This window comes from Eptatretus burgeri, chromosome 11, assembly GCF_056783735.1.
Source record: "Eptatretus burgeri isolate ZD-2024b chromosome 11, Ebu_testis_v1, whole genome shotgun sequence".
NCBI lineage: Eukaryota > Metazoa > Chordata > Myxini > Myxiniformes > Myxinidae > Eptatretus > Eptatretus burgeri.
This window is the reverse complement of record NC_140971.1, coordinates 47,636,571-47,656,422: the sequence shown is the minus strand read 5'-3', so window position 1 is coordinate 47,656,422 and position 19,852 is coordinate 47,636,571. Positions and strand designations below refer to the sequence as shown.

The window sequence follows — 19,852 nt, the reverse complement described above, 5'->3', positions numbered from 1 at the left end:
GGGAACACAGAATGTGGTGAACCAGTTAAAATGGGGGTAAAGCTCCTGGGATCTGTGGCATCCATGCTGAACTTCTCAAGGCTGGTGGAAATGCTGTACTCGCATCGTTGCATGTAGTTCTGTGCTCTGTCTGGAATACAGGAATCATCCCAAATGATGGGAATAGGGGCCTTGTTGTCACCCTCTCAAAAGGGAAGGGTGATCGCCAAGACTGCAACAACGACAGAGGGGTGACGCTGCTCTCAGTGCCGGGCGAGATTTTTGCTCAGATAATTCTTGATTGGGTTCACCACCATCTGCTTGAGCACCAGCACCCAGAGCAGTCAGGCTGTACACCAGAGAGTTCAACAATTGACCGTATCCTTACTCTTCGGGTCATCGCCGAGCGCAGATGAGAGTTTCGGCAGGGGCTGCTTGCAGTCTTTGTTGGTCTCTGTAAAGCGTTTGATTCAGTGAATCGGGATGCCTGCTGGAGGATTCTTGGTCTTTGTAGGGTGCCACCAAAACTGATCAATCTAATGTTTGAAGTATACTTTGGGACTGAGAGTGCTGTGAGATGTGGCGGTACCATATCCGGCTTATTTCCAGTTGTTACTGGAGTTCGTCAGGGATGTGTACTGGCCCCCACGTTTGAGTGCTTGTATTTTTTGGACTGTATTGTGGGGAGGATGTCGCACATATCAAGCTTTGGTGCATCATTTGAGAATGTAAAGATCTCTTACCTTGATTTCAAAGATGATGCAGTCATCTTTGCGGAGACACTAGATATCCTTTTGGGGGCCTTCGAGGTGCTGAATTAGGAGTCTGAGCCGCTGAGATTACGGGTTTCCTTGGCCAAAAATAAGATCCAGGCTTTCAATGACATCTTGGATGCTGCTATCTTGTTTGGACCTCTTTCTGGTGAGGATGTTGAGCTAATGAAGGTATTCACTTTCCTTGGTAGTGATATTCATGTCTCTGCTGGCTGTGAACCAGAAGTCAATAGATATCTGGGTCAGGCCTGGGGAGTCATGGATTCATTGGGTCATAGGGTGTGGCACTGTCGGTACCTGTGCAGGACAACAAAAGTCTGAGTTTTCAGGTCCTTGGTGCATCCAGTCTTGCTCTACAGATGTCAGACTTGGACTCTGACCAGGGATCTGAGATGGAGACTTAATTCCTTTGGGATCACATCTCTTCAGAGAATCCTTGGCTATCACTGGTTGGACTTTGTGTTCAACGAGAAGTTGTTGAGACAGACTCAAATGATATTTGTTGCCTGCATTGTCCGTGAGTATCAGTTACGGCTGAATGGACACGTGTGTCATTTTCCTGACCCTGATAATGCTCACCAGATTCTCTCAGCAAGGGAGCCTCGTGAGTGGAGGAGGCCAATGTGTCGACCACCATTGGGTCGACCACATGCCTCATGGATGAAGCAGGTTAATCAGCTTCTCAAGTAGATGGGGATTGCCAGACGGAGTCCCCTGAAGTACTGACAGCAAGTTGTCGCAGTGATACACTGCTCCGGTGCATGCGCCCATACCTAACCTGACCTAAACCTCACAGGAGCCTACTCGGAAGGGTGCATCCAATTTGGAGCAGGACTTTGATCGATGGAAATTAGTCTCCATATTATACCACAAGGAAACAATCCTGCAGACCTATCCTGTTGTTCCTCCTCTGTAGTTCTCGTATGGTCTGTCGCACTGACAGACAAAAGGGAGTTGGTAATCTTCCTCTTTTTTTTTTGGACCTTCAATGACACTCACTCATTTTGTCTGAAAGCAACGTTAGTGATACAATGATAAAATCCAAACGATTTATCCCTACGTAGACATCATTGACCAAGTTCGTGGGCACTCAGCACGATCGGGTCGACGAGTCCACTAACACAATCAATAAGGAGTCTTGGGTTGACAATGGCACATGCATATCCTGGTACAGAACAGCGCTTACAAATTACTCACTACAACCTGACACACAGTGTATGTACACATATCAACACTGACATGTGGTGGGCCCTGCATTGCTTGTGGTACTGTATATGCTGACAAAATGGAAATAAGAGATGGGGTTTTTTTTTCAATAATTTGGGGATAAAAATTAGGGTGAAAATATCAGTTTGTGTAAAAGTGAAACTGGAACATGGATAAAGTCTGAATGGGGGGAGGGTGGAACTCCCCTGGATCCATCCTTGGGTGGGGGTGGGGATGTTGGATGAAGTTTTGTCAGATTGTAAGCTGGTAACATTAGTGGTGATACATGTGAGGGAGGAAGGGGGACGATGTTGAGAAGGCCTCTGGAGCTTTTGAAGAGGAGGTACGTGTTTGTGGGGAGGATTTGAAGAATTTGGCATGTGAAGTGTTTTTTTTCAGGGATTCTACCAAGAGTGGGAGTCAGTGCAACTTTTTGTAGTCGAGCAATAAATGTGAACCAGTGGTTGGAGGAAGGGATTTGGGTTTGTAAATACATGCAGATACCTGCATGGTCTTAGCGAGTGCATGCGGTCAGGTTGCAGGGTGTTTAATAGAATTGGGATGGGGTGGAAGGCGAGATTTGTGGTGCTTATTGAGAAATAAATTAGGACTTTTCAGCACAAACTGAGGATGAGCTGGGTGCTTTGGGGCAGCAGTGGGTGGTTAATGGAAGTGAAAAGGTTTAAGTTGTTGTGTACGAATTCCTGGAGCTTGAATGAGGTCGATGTGGTTGTGGAGTTGGAGCATCATGGTTGAGTGAGTCAAGGTGGATTGTGGTAGAAGCCTGGGAAGGAGAGCTTGAATGGTGCTGCTTGAATGGAAATAAAGTCCAGTGTGTATTTGAAGTGGGCAGGGTGGTTATTGCTGGCATGGTGGGAGAATTGTGGTGAATAAAGCGACAATTGTTGAGATGGCAATTTGTTTGTGGCACAAAGATTCAAATAAGTTTTGGTGCACGTATATAAACCACAATCACTGCTCTCCTCCACTCCCACACCGGTGGAACAAACATCCACATTTTCTTCAATCTTATTCTTCCTGCCAGGTTTTCAAGACAGCTCTTCACCACCATCTCAGTTCATCCCACATCCACAAACATGACCTTTTCTACCCCTATTAGCCTTCACTAAGTCCACATCTTTCCTTCTTGAAAGGTTGTGGCTGTATCCTTCTTGCTAACCTTATTTCTCCAAGTCTCACTCTACCTTGACCCTTAACCCTGCTGTTGGTGCCCTCCCCCCACCCTCTTTCTTCTGTTCCATTACATCATTATGTTCTTGCTCCTCCACCAACCTTAACATTGTCTACAAAAATAATTAATTAATAATGCCACCAAGTAACAAGCAAAATTAAAATAAAATCAGAGTGAGTTAACTTTAGCACAAATAACAACTTTGAGTAATGTTTGTTCCTGTAAAAAATGTTCTTATTCTCTCCTCCCACCCACAGTAAGCAATTTACACACCCACTCCACCATTTATTCTTAACGGTCAGACACAAAATGTTCTAAAATAAGTCTTGTACTTCTTATTTAGGAAAAAAAACCATCGAAACAAGGAAACAAAAATGTCAGCTGTGAACTTGAAAATGCAGCAATTCTTTGATTGAGAACTCTGAAGAGGATAATAAAAAGGCCAAAAAGGTCATTCACAGTCCAGCAAAACATACATACGTACTTACTTACTTGCAAAGAAGATGTATTCAGAAAAGGATGATAATATGGAAAGAACAGAAAAGAAAATGTGTTTCACACTTTACACATCAAGCATCCCAACTCTCAAATATTTATTGATGCTTCCAATAAGGGGAAATCATAATAATAATAATAATAATAATAATGAAGCATCTTTAAACTTATTATCTACTTTCTGTACACAACCCATTTTACATGTTTTGCAGCTGAACAGAAAACTTGGTGATTTGAGATATTTTAATTTAGTTTGTCAAAGATAAGTCATCTGAATAACATAATCATCATATTTGGTCAGTCTAAGTCAATTCATTCTGCAAGTCCGAGAGCCAATCAGACAAAGTGTGTGTGTGTGTGTGTGTGTGTGTGTGTGTGTGTGTGTGTGTGTGTGTGTGTGTGTGTGTGTGTGTGTGTGTGTGTGTGTGTGTGTGTGTGTGTGTGTGTGTGTGTGTGTGTGGTGTGTGTGTGTGTGTGTGTGTGTGTGTGTGTGTAGTGATTCTACTGGCCTAAGAAGAATAATAATTAACCGGAGAGTTGGTGTCAAAGCCACCCAATGCTCGCCTGTTTATACATTTATCGTTTTTATAAGACGAGTCTAATAATATTTTTTTATAAAGCATTGCAGTGAAGTCTGATCCAAATAATTTTAAAGCAATATATGTATTTGTATATTGTAATCAGTAAAAAATAGTGTGGTCGATCAAAACATTAGAAAGGAAAAAAACTTGCACCAAAAACTTTAACATTTTCACGCTCAAGCTGACGCTGACGCTCACGCCGGGGGTATCGCTATCGCTCTCTGTTCTTCAAACAGGCGAGCTAACAAATGATACTATTGGAAAGCTAATAATCTATTTACTTGGAACAAAAATTTCAAAGTTTAAAAACATCATGTCCATATATATATATAATCTCAAAATGCCCTTTCCACAGTAGTTGGAGCTTAATGTAGCGGTTCAAACTGTACCATTTCAGGTCATCTCATCTCGAAGAGATTGAACTTAAATGGGTTGTGATGTCCGGATGTCTGTCCGTCCGGTCGGCCATTAACTCTGTTATTTTTGCTACTCCTCCCTTATCTCTCGACTGATTGTTCTGAAACTTGACACATTAGTACAAGACAGTAGCCCACACAATCACTTCGATTTTATGATTTCAGATCATGGGAGTTCACGGGAGAGGGGAGGGGCATATCCCTTCTCCTCGATGGTCTGCACGATTGCTCGCTCTTAGATTTTTTGATTTCGGATCAAGGGGGCAACCAGGGTAGTTCCCCCAAATGTCGCCCTGTAACTTTCGGTACCAGGAGATCGAGTCAGAGTTGGATTTAATCTCGGTCTGAACTACAACCTCAAGAGGTGACAGTCAGCCCACTCTGTGGTACTTATTAATGATATATTTATTAAATTTATATAAAAATATACATGAAAAATAAATTTCTTCCTCTTTAATACAATCCCACTTAACCATGTGAGGCCCTCTTTAACTTTGGGATAAACTAAAAAAAAAAGTGAGCCAAAATAATCCCAAAAATCCATGAGCTTCATCAAGGTTTAAATTTTAGCCTTTTTGCAACATCTTGGGTATTTAGTAAGGTCAGTTCAAGGACAGAAACCTCACTTTATGCAATCTTTAGTCATGCACATGATATTAGAGCAGAAGAAAATGCTGGCAGAATTGTCAAACTGAGAGCCTTGGATGTGGACTTGTGGATGGGAACAAGTCATACTTTCCGTAACTGACGATTTAGACACCATGACAATGTTGCCATTCATGGTTCTGTGATGGTCCATAAAAATAACCAAAGATGGTGAAACATCTCTACGGTGCAGCTTTGATTTCCAGTTTATGGATGCGATACCAAACCACGCACGCGCTTGTTCCATCAGAGTCGAGCTTGCTGGCAGCAACGTTCCGCTTGCCAATGATCGATAGAGTTCTCTCAACATCTCCCAGCTCCACTGCACGTAGAAGTCTCTCATCATTTTTGGTCCATTCTGTCCACTACAAAAACCACAGCAATGGGGGGGGGGGTGAAATGACGAAATTAATTTTTTAACAATACAGAATGGCTTGTAGAAGAGTGCACACGCATAGTTATTTCAAGGATTTCTTGAAGACAAAGACCACACCTTCAAATCAAGGAATTACAGATAGATCCCCAACAATTATTGAGAGATAATTGCACCTAGCGAAGCTTGCAAACTCAGATTTTGAAATGTATGCGAGCAAGTTTTTATTATATTTTATAACATTGTCATGCAATCGATAAAGCAATTAATTTACCATGTAAGATGCGACAACTGACAACCTCTTTTATTGACTGAATAAAGAACCCACTGGTGCTAAAACAAAGTTGTGCTGTTTTTTTATCATATGATCAACACAATCAAGTAACTGACCAAATATAGCAATGGAGTATCAGGATGAACCAAGTAGACAAACATGGAGTCATCAGGAGGAACCTGAATAGGAATCAGGTTTCGGTTGTGACTCCTCTAACCTCAAACCCATCCAGGCGCAGCCAGGTGAACCTTATTCAAGATCTTCAGAAATCATTGCATATATATATATATGACTTATTTATATAATAACAAGCCGGTAGTCGACGAGGGATTCGCTAGGAACGAAGCGCTGGATGCGATGCTTTTCATTCTGACCGATCCACTGACGAAGATTCATTGGCAAGACCTATTGGTTCACATACAATTGTTCCTCTGCCTGGCAAGATTTTTCCTCTTGCGTATTTTGCCAACTGGCACTCATCATAAAAAATGACGGTAAATAGACACCCTATTTTTGAAGGACTACCATTTGAAAAATAATCGGTTTGCTGGTTTGTGCTGTGGAGCCTCACGTTGCAGACACACACACACCCCGACAATAAGGGATATATATATATATATATATATATATATATATATATATATATATATATATATATATATATATATATATATATATATATATATATATATATATATATACATATATATATATATATATATATATATATAGATATATAGATATATACACATACATACATATATATATATATATATATATACATATATATACATATATATATATATATATATATATATATATATATATATATATACACACACACACATCGAATCCAATAAATATAATAATAAATACACCCTTGTTTATTTTTCTTTTCTTTCATTATTTCACACAACTTTCAATGCTATGGGAACCTATTTAAACAAACTTAAACAAGAGTTTACAATGACGTCTGAAAACACTCACATGACCTAATCAAACTATAAGCAGAACAAGAAGGGCACTTGGTGGAGCTCATACCTCCACCATGCGATCGGGTCCAATACTTTTTTGAAATGTCATGCTCTATATAGTTTTTGGCCAAATATCTCAATGGTGTAGAATCACTTTGAAAAATAAAAACAATCTCATAACCTGATCTGGATTCGGATCTTCACCAAAATGTAATCGTTATCCTTGTCACACACCCAAAGCGTCCACCAAGTTTCATCTGAATCCATCCATAACTTGTTGAGATATAGTGCTGTATATCATTTTTGGCCCTATCTCTCAATGACGAAGAATCACAAAAAAATTGTAATGGCTGGATCTGAATCTTCACCAAAATTGAATCATTTCATCCTTATCACACACCCAACCTGTCCACCAAATTTAATCAGACTCAGTCCACTACTATTTGAGATATCCCACACGCAAACAAACAAGTGAAGAGAAACAGACAAACAGACAAACAGACAGACAGGGTTGAAAACACAACCTCCTTCCACCTTCAGTGGCAGAGGTAATAACAGCTCCTCTCTTACAATGGAATAAATCTTCTTTGCACAAACCACAAAATCATCCTTCACAGAAAAAATTCCAGCAAATCAAATAAGCTGAGATGAAAACACATTGTGGCCTATCTTAACTGGTACATTCCCAGACAGAAAAGTATACAAGACAACAGGAAAACTAAAATAGTCATATCAACTTTATGATACACATTTGTATTAAAAGAATTATTTCCAACTTTAACTAACACATCCAGAGATACCATTACACAATCATCATTACTACTCTTATCGGCTATTTGGCTTTCTGAATAAATCCCATCGATCAGTCCATCAAATAACAATTAATCACACAAATATCATCAATATAACAACATGTAGAAGACATTTTAGCTCAGCCCAACTTTTTCACAGCTTAAGATCTTAGGGTCCTGAGTCTGAGCTCCTGCCATTCCATTGAAATAACACTAGGTGGGTCGACTCAGCCCGTCATCCTTCTGAGGAAGGGGGGGGAGGGGAAGAGGAAAGAAAGGAGAAAAAAAAAGGGAGTACCAGCTTAATGATAACAGGGCACCATATCAGTGATCCATGCTTCCAGAAAATGCAGCCATAGGTTGCATAAGAAACATCAACTTCTGCACAATTGAAAACTCACAATAAACAAGGAAAATGTCTCCCAAAATGGGGCTACAGTTCCCACCCATTGGAATGCTTTTTATTTGTTGAAATTTTTCCCACAAAAATATAGAATAGTGTTAAACAAAATAAAATTACCAGAATCTTTAAATTTTTGTTGGTTTAAAAATAAACAAAACAATTAAAACCTCAATATTTTTTTCTTCGAACAGAATGACCTTTCAAACCTGAAAGATAAAAATTTATTGTAAGAGCTAAAAACTTTATCAATAACACGAAAGAGTGCATCCTTAACCAGTGCTAAACCCACATTTGTATGCAAGGTAGAAAAATCAAAAACACCAACAGATTTAATGTTGAGAAATCTAATCCAAAGAACTCTAAAGTGGAACTAATACTCCAAAAAGTGTTCATACGAGAATTCTTACTAATTGCTAAACAATATTTCCTAAATTGCTCCCGAAGCACTCGTAGACAAGAGTTAACCATAACTGACAATTGCTTCAAAGTGCATTCCTGAGCTCCCACTATAAAATTAAACTGATATGGGCTTTATGAAGCTTAGGGATCCAGAAAAAATTGGGGAATACATAAATTTAGCTCTTTACATTTAATGTTAAAATTATTATTCAAAACTTCCTGATGCCCAGCTATGTCTTGGAGAGGTTTTTGACATGGACCATATGTGCTATTTCCTGTACTAGCAAAAGTAACTCCATGAATACTGAACTCCCTTCATAAAACCTCCATGAAAAACTTTCACAAACCACCTCAAATGTGTTAGCTGCTTTATCTGCCAGAGCTATGACATATTTCTCATGCAGATCCTGAATATCCTTCCAAACATTAAGCTAACTCAACAATAAGGAACACAGCCTCGCTAATCATAGAGATAAGTGGCAATTTCAATCATCACCATGCAAACTGGCTGGGTGTTGGTACCTCTATCACCAATCATGAAACTTCAGTGAAAGACTTCTGTGACTCTGTGGAATTGACTCGATTTCTTCCAATGGAAAAATCTTACCTTCTGGAAGTGGTGATGACAAACTTGCTCACAAATATTTTTTGCTCCAATTGGTTCATCTTTCGATATGCTTGTGAAAGTCAACATCTCTCTGGATATTCTCAGAGAGGTGCCTCAGCACAGGTGAATCTGGCAGTTCACGCAGGCAGATTGGGAAGGACAGCAAGCAGCCATCTCACTTCATGGCTGGTCTCCTATCATCGACCACCCCGAATATCAACTCAGCTTGGGTGGGAATTCTTCCACAGAAACATGCCCTCTCTTATGCACAAATCAATCTCATCTCATCTTCAGTTATCCCACCCTTCCTCCGACCTATTGTCCACTGAATCTTGTAGTGAGGAAATTGCCTTGAAACAACTTGCCTGCTCTTCCTAGAAACCAAACCCAACTGAAGACAATCTCAGATAATTCCAGAGTGTGTCCACTCTCAGGAGGGCCAGAAAAGAACATCCATCCAAACTCAAGATTGAACTTTGAAACTTGTTGACCTCTTCTAAAACCTGGTGGTGCCTTGTTGAGTTTGTCTTTGGTGTATGCTCCACTTCCATCCCTTACTTCTCTTCAAATGGCACCACAGCCGACTCCACTCTTGAGAGGGCTGAATGCCTCAATTCTGTTTGATTCCAAATCTTGTCCTGAACCCGTTGCTCTCTGTACCCACCCTATGCAGTCATACTCAACTGCTCCTGAACTCTGTCGTTTGCACCTGAGAAGGTAGAGAAGTTTCAGGCAACCCTCAACTTTGATTCTGCAACTGGACCGAATGGCATCAGCTCATATGTACTAGCAACCTGCTGTGCTGCACTTGCACTTCCACTCTCTGCCCTTTTCACCATATTCCATCTGCTTGGGAGTAAACCAACATGACTGCATTGCATGAAAAAGGTGCAAAAACCAATCCCCTTAACTACAGACCCTTCAACATACTTACAATGAGCAAGGTCATGGAATTCATCATCACAGTTGATATTAAATTCTTATTTTTCTCCAACTACCTCATCTCAGATCACCAATTTGGTTTCAGACCAGGTCACGCCACATTGGACATGCTGCTTCTACTCACCCAACAATGTATGGAGGCCCTCAATGTCAGACATGAGTTCAGGGCTGTCTCTCTGGACATATATCATGCTTTTGATACAGTCTGGCATCCCACATTACTCTCCAAACTCTCTGCCTATGACATCCAAGGCCAACTCCACATATAGATTAGCGACTTCCTCCACTCTTGGAGACAACATGTGGCTCTCAACAAAATCCTTTCATCTCCTTCCCTGTCAAGGCTGGAGTGCTCCAAGGCAGTGTTCTGGGCCCAGTCATATTCCTCATCTTCGTTTATGATCTCTCTGACTGTGGAAAAATCTTCTTTATCGATTTAGTGACAACTCTACCCTCTGCTATTTTTTTTTTACAAACAACAACAACAACAAAAAAAAACATATTTTACATTGGTAAAATGAATGGATCTGTCTGCATAAAATTGCATTCATGGTTTTTTTAAGTTTCAGACCCCAATTACAATTTTGAAAATACAAGAGACTCATGGAAGAGCTAAGCAAAGGGTGGACAGTTATGGGATGAGTGCAGGCTAGCAAGTGTAGAAAAGACTGGAGGATCAATCCAGGATCGGTCACTACCCTCAACACTTGAAAGATAATTAAAATTGCAATGGCAAGATTCTTTGTGAAGCAAAATGGATGACATTTAAAACTGGAGGCAAATATGGATGTTGACATAAAAAAAAACCCCAAAAAAAACCTTCACTGATGAATGAGCAGAACTATGATCTACCAATCGATAACCATACCGTGATCTTTTCTACCCTCGTTAACCCCACCCAAATCCATCCTTCTTCCAGTTTTCCAGTTTGCCCACCTTGGAGTTTCCTTCTGCGTCCATCTTGCCCATCCCTTGTATGTGCGTTTTGCCTCCTGTTTATGTATGTCACATCCTGGTCCGTTCAGTGTACCAGCTCTTCCACGAGCCTCGAGTATGTATACCAAAGAATAAAATAAAAACAAGTGGCATCTGCCCTTGGAAGTCATTTCATCAGCAATTAATCACTTCCAAAGAGGTTAGAATGCTGTTATATTTAAAGTAGGAATGGATAGGTTATATTTGTTGTGAAAAGGAACTTAGGTTTTGGCAGTCAGAAGGATGGGAAATGGCAGAAATAAAAGCCCTTCTTATTATTATTCTTCTTCCACCTCCATTTATTGGACTATGGACTGAGGTTGAGGAAACAGGCTTTCAGGAGTCAAGGCTCTGCCCTCAGCACCGAATACCTCACGCTCAATATCTTTGCTCTTTTATTTTGTTACAAATCCAACAGAAGTGCCAAGGGATGAGGCCCGACTTGAGATGACCAATGGGACAGCCCGAGATAATCGTTCTCACCAACACGCATTCTGTAGGTGGGATCACCTCCGAGCCAAACAATATCATTCTGGATGAAACTAGTGCACATTATCCACTCATAGTGTTCCAATTCACGCAAACGCATCGTATGCCTACAATTTCAGATTTGGCCTTCAACACCCATAAGGTTCATGGGGAGAATAGACGCAAGATTGACAAAAACACAATGAAGCAGACAAAGAAAGCACATAAGAAGCCATTTAAAATCAACGTTCCAACACTCCCCACATCGATAATACAGCATATGCCGGTCAATGTGCACCCAGCTCCCATTCCTCAACCCAGCCCCTGCCAGTTCAGAACCCCAACAAATAAATATATACGTTTAATGAAGCACAAATTAAAAGGCCTCAGTCCTGCTTTGTCCTGGTTAAAAAAAAAACTTTCAGGGAGTTTTGAAGTTCTGTAAAACTTGCTATGAAAATGAAATTCCCTCAACCAGTCATTTTCACCTTTGCTAAGCTATATTGCATGAATGGACTTAAAATGCACTTTCATTTTACGATTTATTTTCATCGCTGAGGCCCATACAACAAACTTTTCCAAAGGTTAAAACATAAACACTCTAAACTGTTTAAAAGAAAAGGTAATTTGCTATTTGTCTCAGTCCACTGTTTATTGCACATGTAAATATTTATTTCATCCACAATTTCCTGGACCTATTTCATACATTTACTCATAATTGGACAGGTTCAAAGGTCAAACAAATCTTTCGCCAATTCCAAGACATTTCATATACTCAGTTCCTCGTTATTGTTCCATCAGCTGCAAAGTCAGCCTTGCTGTGACAAATAATATTTGCACTTGCAGACATTTCACTTTATTTGACAAGACAGCTGGTTCTTTACGACCTCTTTTCTGGTCTAGCTCTATCGTCGCTACATATTTCTACAGCTGCTCCTGGTTAAACCCCCAAGATCTAAGCTCACTGCACACTTTCACACCTTCGGCCCTCTTGTATCCCATTTATGGAACTGCTTTCCTGAAGCTGTTCATTCCCACTCTTCCCTCTGAGGCTTCAAAACAAGTGACGCACCATAATCTCATACCACCCCCATGACATTTCCTACTGCCATTATGTCTACCTAACCCAAGCTGCTTACTTACAGGTCACTGTGTTTCCTCCACTCTTTTCTTTTCTTTTTTTCCTGTTCTTTCATTCCCTTGCTTATTGCATTTCAAATTGGCCCTACTGACAGTCTGTTTGTTTCCCTGTTACCCTCTTGTCATCTCTTTCTCTCTTCCATGAACTTCAATCCTAACCAGACAAAGTGATGTAATGGTTGGAGCACCTGCTCAGAGTGTGGAAGGTCGACGGTTCAAATCCTAACAGCCGAGTTGTACCAAAGAGTTGAATAAAACTGGTACTTGCTGCTTCCTCGATTGATGCTCAGCAATTAAAAAGGATATAGCACAGATAAACAACAGTAGGTTGGCCACCATTGCATATGCTTAATGGGCCTAATAGCCTCTTGCTATATTGAAGTTCCTTACAAGCTTAAACTAGTATTTCACTTTGCTCATCAGAATCAATATAATACCGCTTCATATTTCTGACAAATTTTCTTGTCCTAAAAAACAAACAAATAAATAAATAAATCACTCATTGATTATACTTTCGAAGTTTGGTTTATTTAAATCAAGATTTCACATTTCTTGAACAGAAAACAAGCCTTTTTAAACATCGAATACATTTTATTTTTAGCCAGCTAAAAAGCCCAGACCACAAATTACATCATCCTCCAGGTGCTGCTTGACGAAGACTGCCTGTGATGCAATTGCTGCCAAGCAGCTTGCCTTGGCTAAAACAACTCAAGATACTACTTCAGAGAAAAATAGATTTGTCTCACATGCTAACCTTCAGAGAACAAATGTACATCCTACATGGACCAAACAGACAATTACAAAGGACACACAAATCGATTTGTGTTAAATAGGCGATAAGAGTGAAAAAGGAAAACAAAAAAAAAAACACAAGGTGAGCTTTATGGGAGTTAATAGGTGCCATCTGCCATTGACAAACTAGAATTGTGATTAAGCAAGTGTAACCCTGAACTTGGTATTTGTCAAACATCAGACTTGCAGGTTGGGAAAATAAATAAATAAAGAAATAAGAAACTGGTTTCCCTGGTCCGCTATTCCAGCCATCTGCCCGTTACCATCCTCTCCAGGTTGCATGCGTCCGAGGTATATCCTCTTTATAGAACCCTTAAATCGAGGCTTGCAGTTCACCCCCACTCGTTTGTTCATCTTTTTAATGGGATGGCGTGATGTGGTGGCTTACTACCCACCTTGTGGAGCCACCTTCATTCTTTTCAATCTCAATCTTTTCTCCAGGGATTCAAGTTAGTGATACACCACCACATCATAAGGCTATCCCCATTCCTATATGTGATCTTCTCAACCAAAACCAACCCTCACTGAAATTTCCCCTTTTACTTGTACATTTCACTGTTTCCTTCCACATCTTCCTCATTCATTCTTCCCCCTTCTTAGTTTCATCTGCATGTTGTTACATTGCCCCACTGTCAGTGTGCTGCCTTACATGAGCCTGACTGAAGAACTGAAAAGTAGGACAAGAGGCCTGAAAACCTCTAGCACTTTCCCCATCACAGACAGGTCAGTAGTCTCTGTCTTCTACCACCTCCTTTCTGGTCTTGCACACTCTACTCTTTCTGTTCTTTGTCCCTCACCTCTCCCCAAGGTTTCTGGAGGGCACACACAGTCAACCATCAACCCCCTTCTGGGGAAACTGAAAATCCAGGATCACTGCTCACCTCAACTCATTTGTTCCTCTTTTTTTCACAGCTGTGGAGCCAACTTCCACACTCCCTTCAATCTCATTCCTCCTTTGAGGTCTTCAAAACAGCTGTTCACCACCATCTCAGATCATCCTCAATCCAAAACCATTATCTTTTTCTTTTCTACCCTTGTTAACCCCACCGCAATCCCTTCTTCGAGTTTCCTTCTGAATACATCTTGTCCACCACATACATCTTCTATTGTCTCCCGTTCCTCACCACACCCATCATTTGTCCAAGTCTCCCTCTATCTTGTCCTTCAACTCCGCTGTTGGTGTCCCCCCCCCACCACTAAATCCTCCTCCTCTATCGTTCCTCTTGTTCTGTTACATCCTGATCCATTGAATGTTCTTGCTCTTCCACAAGCCTTAACTGTGTTTAAAAAAAAAAGTTATAGATACACTCAAAGAGTAGATAAAATCCAACAGATGCAAGAATAAAAAGGTAAAAGCTTTTTCCATCACCTTTTGCATCTACATAGTTTTATTGTAGATTTATTTTATAGTGGGTGTTACAGGAAGCCATTTAAGCACAAGCCACTGCTTATGCTTCATGTGCTCATTTTCTATGTCTGTTCTCCAACAGAGCAACATTTTTTTCTGCAAATACCCATTGAAAAGTACCGTAGTGAAGTACTTTGGCCAATTCAACACTATTACCAACAAAGCCTTCATGATTATCTTTCGCAATTAGCGTTTATCAAAAATTTGGGAAATAAAAATTTTCAAAATCATATCTTGATCATTACACATTGCATCGATGCCTTGTCCCCAAATCCCATAACCTGACCCCCCCCCACAACCCCCCCCCCACCCAATCACATTTTGATATACATTCTTCCTCTTCCCTACATTCAATTCAAAGCCCCTCTCCCCAATCCCAAAAATATCAATCTTCACCCCCGAAACATTTACCATCAAAATCCAAGGAAACACATCCTGCCTCGAACATGTTGTAATGGCTAACTTCTTATGATGTAGAATAAAAATGAAAATCTACAGGAAATGATGGATAAAATGAAGGAAGAGAAGAGGGTGAGGGAGGGAGGGGTGGATAAAGGGGATATGACTAACGTGTAGAAGTGGAGGGGAAGGGGTTCAAAAGAAAAGTAAATCTGCCATCTTTGCGATGTAATATGTGGATTTTCAAACTACTGTTTTTTTGTTGTTGAGCAGACAGAAAATGCCAGAACAACAACAAAAAATTTAAACTTGAAATTTCCTACGCTTCTGGGATTTGCAACAGGAAGACAGCCGCCGCCGCCAGATGCACAAAGCTATTTAAACGGTGGAAAAAAAGAATAACAAACAAACTCAACACAGGAAATGATCTTTGGATGATAAAGCATATTTAACTCCAAAAGTTATAATTTCTTGGGCATCATAATACACCAGAAGCATGATCGTTGAGCTCAGCTCTTTAGGATTACAGTGAAAAGCCCCAAAAAACCATTTCATTCCATAATATACATCCAAGTCTGTATCATGCGATCCCGAGTTGTTCAACATTACATTGGAATGCTGGCAACATATAGTTATACATCATGGACCACCATTCAAAAGGACAGTGTGAATGCTTATGTGATTTATCTATACACATATATATATCAGCAAGTACTACATAATGTTCACAGCAACATCTGTTTGTGGCGTTTTCAAACCGGGCTGATCTTGTCCCATCCCTGGCACCAAAATGCTCGCTATGGATGTCCTTTCTCTTCTGTCCCTCAATTCCTGGTTCACTTCCAAACCTTGTCCTTCCACAGTCTCCAAAGCTTCCCTCTCCCATAGTCTCCAAAGCTTCCCTCTCCCACTGTCCCTCTCCTTTTCTCAATTTAGATTTTCTCCCCAATTTCACCCCCCCCAAATACATATTTGCCCTCCCCAATACCGTGTGCACATAATACATATTTGCCCCCCCAAAACCGTGTGCACATAATACATATTTGCCCCCCAAATACCGTGTGCACATAATACACATTTCCTCCCCTTCCCCAAATACCGTGTGCACATAATACCTTTTGCCCCCCCCCCAATACTGTGTGCACATAATACATATTTACCCCCCCCCAAATACCGTGTGCACATAATACATATTTCCCCCCCCCCAAATACCATGTGCACATAATACATATACCCCCCAAATACCGTGTGTACATAATACATATATGCCCCCTCCCCAAATAACGTGTGCACATAATACATATATGCCCCTCCCCAAATAACGTGTGCACATAATACATATATGCCCCCTCCCCAAATAACGTGTGCACATAATACATATTCCCCCCCCCCAAATACCGTGTGCACATAATACATATTTAACCCCCGCCCCCAAATACCGTGTGCACATAATACATATTCCCCAAATACCGTGTGCACATAATACATATTCCCCCAAATACCGTGTGCACATAATACATATCCCCCCCAAATACCGTGTGCACATAATACATACCCCCCAAATACCGTGTCCACATAATACATATTTCCCCCCCCCAAATACCATGTGCACATAATACATATCCCCCCCAAATACCGTGTGTACATAATACATATATGCCCCCTCCCCAAATAACGTGTGCACATAATACATATATGCCCCCTCCCCAAATAACGTGTGCACATAATACATATTCCCCCCCAAATACCATGTGCACATAATACATATTTAACACCCGCCCCCCAAATACGGTGTGCACATAATACATATTCCCCCCAAATACCGTGTGCACATAATACATATTCCCCCCAAATACCGTGTCCACATAATACATGCTTCCCCGCCCCCAAATACGGTGTCCACATAATGCATATTCCCCCCCCCCCAAATACCGTGGCCACATAATACATATTTGCCCCCCCCCCCCATCACATTCAGCTTTTGCATATTTTGCTTTAGGAAGAATGAACATGATTTTTCCAAACTTACATCAGTTCGTTTAAACTTCGCTTTCAGGCTTTTCATTTCTTGGAAAGCAGATCTTGAACAAACAGAAGAAAAACAAAGAAACATCAGTTTCAAATGAGCACATTTTCAACAAAGTCCGCATTAAATGTAACAACCAAACGAGTTTGGAGAAAGTGAATTTCCTTTTGGAACACTTGAGCTTCCATTCCTCGAAAGTAACAAATATACACATCTCCAAGAAGAGTTGTCCGAAACTCCATATTCCAGTAAATAAACTCAATCAAAAGTTTAAGTTTGATGCCGTTCGTGCGTACATATACAAAGCACCTGGAAATGCTTTACAACCTTTAAACAGGTTTGTTGTATAAAATAATCTGTGCGTTTATAAGAGTCATGCACTGAGGTGTGCTCAGCAGGTATAATCATTACAGCGTCGACATTCATCTTAGGGGGGTACTCTCCATTTGCAGGTTTGAGTTGATTATATGAACTGCATTCACGTGATAAACATCACAATAAAATTAACAAAACTTAATAATCCAATAATCTGAACCCACATGCAGCACCGCTTCAATCACTTAAACTTCAAAAAAAAAAAGCACACCTGGGCGCAATTGGGACACTCGCTTGGTGGTCCGCTGAAAATGACGAAAATTCGGACAAACCAAAAGGACCTCGAACAGGACCAAAAGCTATCGGATCAGGATTCCTACCCAACTGGAGATTCCAAATCACTTCTACTTACTCCTCCCTTCCCAAAACTGCACAAAGCTCACTTTACTCCTCCCACGGATATCTAACCACGTCCCCTCACTCCCATCTCGCCTCCCGTTTTATCTCTTTTTTTTTTCTCCGCCCCTTATATTTTGTCCCGTCCCTGCTGCAAACTCAATACCCTGCTTTTCTTGGCATAAGGTACTTGTTGATGGAGTCTGGCGCAGATCTCGGAAAGTAAGGAGGGAATGGGCGTGAGTTGTGACCACAGCCTTGATGCCCGATTGAGGACATTCTAATCGTTGACATTGAGGACATTCTAATCGATAACCAAGGACTGTGGATATTAATGTGGATTTGCTTCAATTCCTTCTTTCCGCAAGAGAGTTCGAGCGATGCACGTCTTGTACATTTGCCTTCCTCCCATGACGTCACAATGAGCAGCGGCGATCTTGTGAATTGTGATGCGACAATAGTTTCTAACACGAGGCTTCTTCGGGTTAACCCACCACAATAATTAATTCGTTCTTGATAATTTTGGTCATAAAATATTAAGATATCAGTTAAATGCTCCCACGTACTTGTACTACTAGTATTAAGCTATAATAGACGGTCAACATACAGAAAGAGCGAGAGGACTGAGGAAAAAAAAAAAAAAACTATTAAAATATACAGGTGTAAATGAGCTTCATGATAAATATTGCAATTTCTGTTTGTCCCAAAACAAAGATTTCACAAATCTCTGTTTTATACAGGTTCTAACCCAGAGAGAGAGAGAGAGAGAGAGAGAGAGAGAGAGAGAGAGAGAGAGAGAGAGAGAGAGAGAGAGAGAGAGAGAGAGAGAGAGAGAGAGAGAGAGAGAGAGAGAGAGAGAGAGAGAGAGAGAGATGGTGCTGCCAAAGCATGCAGTCTCTTGGGGGAGCGTTATTCCATGTGGTTTGATACCTGGTGATCTTTTTATGCCGAGTGGTTTATTGACACCTGGTGTTTTGATACTGTGTGATTGACACCAGGTATGCCTGGTGTTGGCTTAATGGTTAGGGTGGTGGGCTTGGGATCCTCAGATCCTGAGTTCAAATCCCATTCAGCTATTGAATTAATACCAGGTGGAGTTGACTCTACCTGTCATCCTTCTAATGTTGGCAAAATGAGTACTCGCTTGTTGGTATCCTGTGGCGGAGTGGCGACTTGTCCAGGATTGTGCCCAATAGCCATGGAGACTGCTTAGGCAGCACCAATGCTCTGCACAGAGTATGGTCCCAGTGGATGGATGGATACCCAGTGGTTTATTGATACCTGGTGATTTATTGATATCTGGTGATTTATTGATACCTGGTGTTTTGATATTGTGTGGTTTGATACCTGGTGATTTCTTGATACCTGGTGTTTTGAGTCCATGTGGTTTAATACCGTGTGGTTTGATGCCTGGTGATTTATTGATACCTGGTGGTTTAATACCATGTGGCTTCATACCTGGTGGTTTGATACATGGTGGTTTCATACCGTGTGGTTTGATTCCTGGTGATTTATTGATACCTGTTGGTTTGATAACATGTGGTCTGATACCATATAGTTTGATACCATATGGTTTGATATGTGGTGGTTTGATAACGTGCAGTTTGATACCTTGTGGTTTGATACTTGGTCATTTATTGATACCTGGTGGTTTGATAACATATGGTTTGATACCTTGTGGTTTGATACCATATGGTTTGATACCTTGTGGTTTGATACCTTGTGGTTTCATACTTGGTGATTTATTGATAGCTGGTGTTTTGAGAACATGTGGTTTAATACCATGTGGTTTGATAACTGGTGATTTATTGATACCTGGTGGTGTAATACCATGTGGCTTCATACCTGGTGGTTTGATACATGGTGGTTTCACACGGTGTGGT

The 19,852-nt window shown here is 40.7% G+C and overlaps 1 protein-coding gene across 1 annotated transcript in view; it reads right to left on the bottom strand.

Annotated features, from left to right (window-relative positions):
• LOC147017015 (uncharacterized) overlaps positions 1-18,030 on the bottom strand; it is a 99,288-nt gene extending 81,258 nt beyond the window's left edge. Inside the window, exons 1-3 of the mRNA XM_085846354.1 lie at positions 17,845-18,030; positions 17,262-17,313; positions 5,522-5,652 (exon numbers count right to left, since the gene is read on the bottom strand). Of these exons, the coding sequence (XP_085702480.1) occupies positions 5,522-5,652; positions 17,262-17,297 (167 nt within the window). The 5' untranslated portion in view covers positions 17,298-17,313; positions 17,845-18,030. The remainder of the gene's footprint in view (positions 1-5,521; positions 5,653-17,261; positions 17,314-17,844) is intronic.
• Positions 18,031-19,852: the final 1,822 nt, after the last annotated feature.